General features: G+C 43.7%; 1 protein-coding gene across 4 annotated transcripts; it reads left to right on the plus strand.

Annotated features, from left to right (window-relative positions):
* The first annotated feature begins 68 nt into the window (after positions 1–68).
* On the plus strand, positions 69–7,827 carry LOC105684060 (excitatory amino acid transporter 1-like). Of its 4 annotated transcripts, none has more exons than XM_020851192.2 (8): positions 69–399; positions 1,360–1,790; positions 4,545–4,945; positions 5,019–5,213; positions 5,285–5,468; positions 5,542–5,970; positions 6,045–6,179; positions 6,263–7,827. In XM_020851192.2, exons 2-8 carry the CDS (start codon positions 1,771–1,773, stop codon positions 6,411–6,413), a joined length of 1,515 nt encoding a protein of 504 aa, XP_020706851.2. In that variant the 5' UTR covers positions 69–399; positions 1,360–1,770; the 3' UTR covers positions 6,414–7,827. The 4 variants fall into 4 exon arrangements, with proteins under 4 accessions (XP_020706851.2, XP_012252589.2, XP_012252590.2 ...); XM_012397166.3 differs by having other exon boundaries at positions 1,368–1,790; XM_012397167.3 differs by having other exon boundaries at positions 1,377–1,790.
* Positions 7,828–8,364: the final 537 nt, after the last annotated feature.

The following is an 8,364-nucleotide window of genomic DNA, read 5'->3' on the forward strand; positions in this document are numbered from 1 at the left end:
GGGTGGCTGGCTGGCTTGTGTCGCCGGTGATACGAGATAGGAGGAAAAAAGAATCGGAAATAATTCGTTCTTCTGTCGTCTATTGCAGCGCGGACGGAAGGGCGGAGGGATCGAGAGGAGAAGGGAATTTCGGGAGTAAGAGAAAATACGTAGGGGAGAATTGACATTGTTGTGGTCAAGAAGTGTTCGAACGATCGGAAGATTCGCTCGGGATTCGAATCGTCGATGAGAAATAATCGAGTGGACGTTACGGTTGAGAGGGAAAACTTCTTCGAAATAATTCCGTTCGACGTTTCGGACATCAGTTATGATACGATTCGGTTGAGGAGATAGTAAAATTTAAGAAAAACAGAAAAAAAAACAAAAAAAAAAACAGACGGCTCATCACCTGATTGCGAGGTGAGCTTTGCACGTGCTGCTTGAAAAAAAAAACCTCCGCATCCCATTCAGTTCATCATCGTTCATGGCGTTCGAATTAGTTGAAAAGTAAGGCCCCGCATGGATTTTTTTTGATTATGCACGTATCCGCTTGCCCGAATGCGAACGCACAGAGAAAGAAAGTCGGATGGGGAAAAAAGAAGAGAACTATGTGACGAGTGTTTTTTTTTTTCTTTCTTTTTTCATCGCGAACGAGTAAACACAAGAACTCGCAAAAAACAGAACGGACTCGGAGTTTATCATTTTTACTCGCGATCCTCCTAATTGATTGATTGAAGTTAAGTTCGCCGGCAATTTTCACATACCGTAGAGCGATGCGGTATATAATTATACGAAATTGTTGCAACAGCGTTCACACGCTTTAGATTTCGCGATGGCATAGAAAGGAAAATCGTACCATGTTTCTTCGAAACGGTAATATTTCACGGTCTTTCGATCCGTCGTCAATCTCGTTGTACCGAAAGCGCGCGATAAAATGCATCGAAAATCAATCCGATAGAAATCCACGCGCACGCAATCACGTGCTCAACAACGAGGTCGTGCTCTTTTTGTTTTATGCCGTCCGTGCGAACTTGGATTCGAGAAATAAAATTCACCCTCTCGGATATCGAGTGAAATAGAAATTTTGAACGGTCGAAAAATTGTCTTGAGATTCCGGACGGTCACACCGACATTTATTACCGAACAACAACACACGTCTCAACGTCCCGCACGAACACATCTCGAGACGATATCGCGAAACGATCGAAAGAGAGATAGGGAAAAGAGAAATAAAAAAAAAATGAGGGTAGAACCTTTTTTCCGGATCCTTCTTAGAAACTTCCGATTCATGGTCATAACTTCCTGATCATTTCTGATGAATGATAGCGGATGAAAGACTGGCTCGATATAGTTGAGGTTTACAATGGAGATAATTAATAGGTGTACAGTGGTTTCAGTGGATATTATGGACACGGACAGGAAGCTATCGTAGGGGAGATCGTATAATATGGTATGTGCCGGGCACATATCGTGAAGCTCTGTAACCTATGTACCACCCAAGGTGGCACAGATTGAAAGCTCCCTATCATCAACACACATCCTCTGTTGAGAGCGAACACTAGCAGCTACTTGCCGCCGCAACTGGGCTTCACCGGTTGTTCAGATCGACCCGCTACATTGATCAGCGCATCGTACCAACCAATTGACCCGGCCAACTTCCGGTCTACCTCTGAAGTGTAGGAAAAAACTGACTACATATCGCAGAACCACCACCACCAACCCGTCTGATTTTCATCGTCACCCGAACGTCGAGTGATTACCGCTGTTTTTCGACAACGGCACCCAACCACCATGGAGGTCGCCTCAGAATTGTGAGTAAACTCTCGTTGTCACCGTAAGCGAACATGAAACTCGAACCGCGAAAACCGGAAACACTGATCCACTGGACGTTGTCGCATTTTATCAATCCGTCGTCACTATTTAGCCTGGGACAACGACGACGACGACGACGACGACGACGACGACGACGACCGGTCTACGAAACCGCTTAGCTTCGGACACGGTCAATCCTTTTGAATTAATTCGTACGTGAGGAAGATGTCCGTTCGGTTGATTGGAACAATTTCAACCGTCTCGAATCTCGTTTGAAAATATATTCCATTCGGCTTCAACGCGGACCTCGTCGCGCGAGTGATCCTCTCCGTCTCCATCTCCGTCGTCGAGGCGCGAAATTCTGCAGAATTTTTTTGTGTTCATCTCGTTTCGTTGGCGCGGTTCTTCTCACGTTTCGTATTATACATCAGTAGCGAGAGCTAAACGAATGAATAATCGATACACGTGCTCGAGTTACCGAAATTCCCGAACACTCGTAAACCGCACGATGTGCTCGCAAGAGGGTGATCGATCGAGGGGTTTTTGCCTCGCTAATCATCCGCGTTCGGGCAATTTTCTAATTGAGATATTACGATCGTCACCCGGCCAAACAAAAGACAAACGTAAATGACGGTTACCGGAGTGAGACGTGGGCGGATTTCGTGCTCGCTATCCACGGTTACGTCGGCATCTCGATTCGTGTGCAACACGATCGAGACGACGTTATTCCGCATCCCGAAATACATTGTATCGAAACATGGGCGCGATGTCTTCTTTTTTTTTTTCCAACTTCCGGTTTTCATGGTCTTTATTGTCCGGCGATGTAAATTACTACTCCGCCGAAGAAGCCACGCTCCACATGCGTACGGATCATTGCATAGGGAATCGATCGGTTTCTGGACGTGGACTTTTTTGTTCTTTCTTCATCTTTTCATCGCGATTTTTGATCACGTGATTGTCGCAAGTTGCCGATCGGTTGAAAATTTTGTAACGCTGGTGAATGTGTCGTAGTTGAGTTTTCTGATCGACTCGTCACGTGTGGGTTGCTGAAAGTTTTTCAAGGTGACCGACAATGGAAAAACAATGGAGAAGAATGAAGAGGATCCAATAACGAACTTGCGAATCTTCCTCATTCCTCCGATGACGGTCGATTGTTTCTCGGCCCTTTGTTCCGCGTTCGAATTAGGACTCCGATTTACCTATCCAGTCCACATCGAACGCCACTCCGCCACTCGCAAAACTCCGGCCGAACGATTTCTTCCATTGTCATAATAATCCGGGCGCGTCGAGCCAAGCGAATTTAAATATTCAACGTTCGTCGAATGGATTTTCTAATCATCGTTATTAGCGGACGATAACCAGTTTTGCGTTCCATTCCGATCGTGCGTATTTAATTATGACATCACCGCGTCGTAATTGTACACGATTTCGATCACGCTTATCCATTAATTACCGGCATTGACAACGAATTATCCGTTCACGTGATTCGATCCGGTCGAGGAAAACCATTCGACTTTCCCATATTTATTCCAAAAATAACGCGTGACAATTCGCATCGGAGAATTGAAAAAATAGAAAATGTGACACATGTGAGACACGGTGGGGCGAATCTGCGCACGATGTGCATCAATCTGTATTGACTTGTTACTTCACGAGGCACAGATGAATACAGACCCCGCGAGCTATGTGTAAGGGGCATTCGTGCCTCCGTTCATTCCCTGTTACGACTTTTAATTGGAGTTCCTTATGACGTTCTCTATTCACAGACACTCCCGCTGCTACCTTCAAGCCGCTGATATCGCTCCTAAACCGGTGCTATTGTGGTTCCTCAGCATTCACACAGATGCACCAGTACACCGATAATGATAATCATGATCATGATGATGATGAAGATGATTACTTGAAAAGCACGTTGTGCAGAATTCCTTCTTCCCTTTGTCTTTGACAAAAGTTCGAATCATTCTATGCGTTTTGTATTTTGCAACGGCGAAGAAAAATTCTTGGGTTTCGGCCGCGGTGAACGTGGAAGGGAAAATAAGAAGAAGGGGGGGGGAAAAAGTCAGAGATTTGTGCGTTCGCTATCAGTGTAGGCGATTATTATGAACGGGTGCGAAAGGGTGTGACGACGAGCGGTAGACGCGGAGACGATATATGCCGTATAACGGGGGGGAGGCAAAAGCATCGACTATGGGCGGGGATATTCATATCCTGTTTGCAACATGCGTACCGCTGCGCGTACGCACGACCTGATACCATCAGCAACAGTGACACGTATTAGAGAACCAACCCGCGGTTGTTAATGCACGACAAACTCATCAAATGACAACCATTAACATTAAACGTTTTCCATTGGCCATTATCAGACTATGTAATTCACGTATTATGGATCAACGTTGACACAACGCGCGGTCGATGCTGAAACAATCCAGATTTTTACTGGCCGCTTTTTATTTCTCGTTGAAAAAATTCGCGGAAATCTTTTCGTCCAGACGTGAAAAGTCACGGCACTTCTGGATATCCGTGTTTCAACGGACATTGCATGAAATTTGTGACGAACCATCGATTGTTTGGAATGCTTTCGAAATTTCCAAACGCCCCCGTCGATGGGATTCGAAAGATTCTCTTTTTCCCCGCGGTGTGAAAAAATCGATGGGATTTTTATCGGCACACGTGACACGTTGTGGGCAAATCTCACCCTACCCGGCACTTGTAACTTTGCGCTAATTGCGGGTGTGTTCTTTGATCACGTACAGGTCGCCGCTGTCCGACACCGATAAACAGGGACGGATAAGCGACAGGAGTTCCTACTACCCACAAACGCCGAATAAAAGACCGCCGAATCGTCGTCAGCAGACGATAAATTGTCTGAAGCACAATGCTCTCACGATATTAACCGTACTCGGTGTGGTCGGCGGTATAATATTGGGAGTTTTACTGAGGAATGCGAGAACGACCAATTGGCCATCGCGTGAAATAATGTACGTCAACTACGTCGGTGAATTATTTCTCCGAATGCTTAAGAGTTTGATACTGCCGCTGATAATGTCCAGTCTCATATCTGCCATCGGTTCGCTCGATCTTTCCCTGAGCGGTAAGATCGGCGCGCGTGCCATATTTTACTACATGACGACAACCGTGACCGCTGTCATATTGGGTGGGTATCATCCGAAGATCGGCGAAACTGAATATCTTTTCTTCCAGTCGATTGATCAATGGTCGTTGCGCAGGTATAATTCTGGTGATTTCGATTCATCCCGGAAGTGGCGACGAATCGAACATCGAGCGAGCCGGAGTGTCGAGAAACGTCACTACCGTTGACACGCTCATGGATCTGGCGAGGAACATGTTTCCACCGAACTTGATTCAGGCCTGCATCGCACAATATCGTACAGTACTTAAACCCCAAGTGAATGACACCAACGGTGAGCGGAATAAATCGCCACGTTCTCGGTGGCCATTCAGACGAAAATTCACACCGTCTATTTTCCCGCAGCTAACATTTTGAATTGGAAGATCGAGCACGAATACGCCGACGGCACGAACATACTGGGTCTCGTTGTATTTTCGACGGTGTTGGGAATAACTCTCGGTAAAATGGGTCCGGACGGCAGACCTCTGCTCCGATTCTTCGAGACGTTGTCTTCGGCGATGATGATAATAACGAACTGGGTCATCTGGTAATCGATCGTTCCCGAAAATCCTCGCGGAATCGCCTTTGCAATAATTTACAGTTTTTTCGAATTCCCGCAGGGTCTCACCAGTCGGCGTCCTGTTTCTGGTCTCCTCGAAACTTTTGGAGATGAAATCATTCGAGGTTATCATCGGCCAACTCGGAATGTATTTTATGACCGTTCTGATCGGTCTGTTCATCCACGGTTTCATAGTACTTCCGACTATCTACTTCCTGATAACCAGAGGCAATCCGTTCTCCTACGTTTCCAACATGGCGCAGGCTCTCGCCACCGCTTTCGGAACATCCTCGAGTTCTGCGACCCTGCCGGTCGCGATCGGTTGCCTGGAGGACAGAAATGGAATCGATCCTCGCGTCGCACGTTTCGTGATGCCGATCGGCGCGACGATCAACATGGACGGAACGGCTCTCTACGAAGCAGTGGCTGCCATATTCATCGCTCAAGTCCGCAACGTCAATCTCAGTTTTGGGCAGCTGGTGGCCGTTAGGTAAAATCCAAAGCAAACGATCGCCAAGCTTCCCGCACCGTGCATTTTCTGACAAAAATCGATGATTCTTTCAGTATCACAGCAACGGCCGCCAGTATCGGAGCGGCTGGAATTCCACAAGCTGGTCTGGTCACCATGGTAATGGTTTTGGACACAGTCGGTCTTCCGGCCAAAGATGTCACGCTGATCATCGCCGTTGATTGGCTCCTGTAAGTAGGAAAACGACGAATTAATATTTAAGAAATGTCGCAAGCCGGAGTTCGTTCAATCTCCATTGATCGATTGGTTTCAGCGACCGTTTTCGAACGACCATAAACGTGATGGGGGATTCACTGGGTGCTGGAATAGTCAATCACCTCAGTCGCAACGAGTTACGAAATCCCGCTCGATCGGATGTGCAGGGAGCTCAGAACGGCGGCGATCATAACACTACGCCGATATGAGGAGATATTATATAAATTTCCGATTTAAATATTGCATGAATGAAGTAAGGAAAATTGAGAGGCCGAGAATTCCTCTTGCGTTTAACGAACCGACCGAGGTATTTTCAACTTATGATGAAGAGTAAAATTTAACGACAAATGATAAATGAGAACAAAATATCGGATAACGATTGAAAAATTGCTCACGACTCGAGGAGCTGGATAACAAAAGTGAAAATTAAATTCAATCGAAAAAACGGAAGTACGTCGAGAATCGAGTATGAATTTGACGAGGTTCGATGATTTCAAGTATTCAAAAAAGTTCTCTAAATGTTTTGAAAAATAAAATAATGCCTGACAATACGTGTTTAGTAGTCTTTCACTCGCAATTATTGTATATTATATTATATATTTATTGGAAATAGTCGATGAGGGGGGGGGGACTCGATTGATTCGAAGGTGGGAACAAAAGCAAACTGAGAGGAACTTCGTTAGAATTTTCGTTCGATGAACCGGCTCAGTTGTGGCGAGTCCCTCGTACTAGTTTAGATATTATTTGCTGTTCGATTGCTTGAAGTAAAATGATTGTAAATTTTAGGTACATGTAATGATAAATTCACGTTATCCGGGACGAGTGAATGATACGCAATTCGGAGTAAATTATATTAAAATAAATCGGATGTGGGGTTCTTCGTCGATATTGAAATTTTTCATTACAAATGGATCACGGTCATTGAAGTCGAAATATTTTCAAACGTTGAAAAATTCATTGATTCGGTGTAAAGTATACATAGAAACATATACACGATACTCTCAGATAAACGGTGAATAAGATATTGAAAATCTGTAAAATCGAAAAATTTGCAGCTAAAAATGCTTCCGAATGAATTTTGAGGGACCCTGTGGACTGTACTGTTCTCTCTATGAATATATATTTACGTATATAAATGAATTAACATTTACGGTAGAGCATAGTCGAATATTATTTGATATAATATTGTTATCGCTATTCTTTTTATTATTACTTATTACAGTATGTGACACCTATGTATTATACAGATATATGGATAAATATAAATACATATATATTACATAAAGATTGTTCATCGATATTAGGTAATTATAATTGTTAACTGTTCAATTTCGTTGACATATATGAGGAAGAAAAATATGAGGCGAAGAGAAAAAGAGAAGTGAAGAACCGACCCAACGAGAACTTAATAAATTCAAACAAAAAAAAAACAAAAACAAACAATAATTAAATAAATGCCATAATAAGATTATTATTACTGTTGTTGTTGTTATTGTTATTATTACTATTATCATCATTGCCATCATTATTATTATTGTTATCATTATGCATGTATGTCGACAAAAATAATGTATCTTTCCTGTACGACTAATATATTGTCGGAATAAAGAAAGTATAATCTGATCGTAAAGTTTTATAAATAAATCATCAAAAAATGGAAAATCAAAATCCCAATTCTTTTTCAAACACGTATTGAAGTATTATCAACGTTTTGGGATATTACAGGCGTTGAACGGGCGACGCTACAAATTTTGACGACCTTCTATGTTTTGATGCAATAAATTGACTACATTGTTGTGACGCGCGCGGTGCGGCGAGTTCTGAGAATGCAGGGTCGCTGTAGCGGCCGGGTCGCCGTAGCGGCCGGGTCGCCCGCTCAACGACTATGATATTCCAAAACGTGTTTGACGGTCGCCGAAAATTCAGCGATACGAGCTATTATCTGTTCATGACAGTAAAAAGTGTATATTTTTTTGCCAATTTTCAGCCCACGTAGATCCGTTCAGCCTGAACCGTTGGCAAGATCATCTCTTTGTCTTTCGGTGCACCTGGGCGCCATGTTTTTCAATATTTTCAACATTTTCTAACGGGATCTTTTTGAGAAATCTTTCAGGAATATCCCTGAGTTTTTTTTGAATTTTTGTAATCCTTTTCTAACAA

This window comes from Athalia rosae, chromosome 5, assembly GCF_917208135.1.
Source record: "Athalia rosae chromosome 5, iyAthRosa1.1, whole genome shotgun sequence".
In the NCBI taxonomy this organism is placed as follows: Eukaryota; Metazoa; Arthropoda; class Insecta; order Hymenoptera; family Athaliidae; genus Athalia; species Athalia rosae.

Bases quoted from the DNA above. Each gene is read 5' to 3' on its own strand.
- LOC105684060 (XM_020851192.2), top strand. From the start codon at position 1,771: ATGGAGGTCGCCTCAGAATT. The intron at 4,946-5,018 runs GTGGGTATCATC...GTCGTTGCGCAG, and splicing joins CGTGACCGCTGTCATATTGG to GTATAATTCTGGTGATTTCG. The intron at 5,971-6,044 runs GTAAAATCCAAA...TGATTCTTTCAG, and splicing joins GGGCAGCTGGTGGCCGTTAG to TATCACAGCAACGGCCGCCA.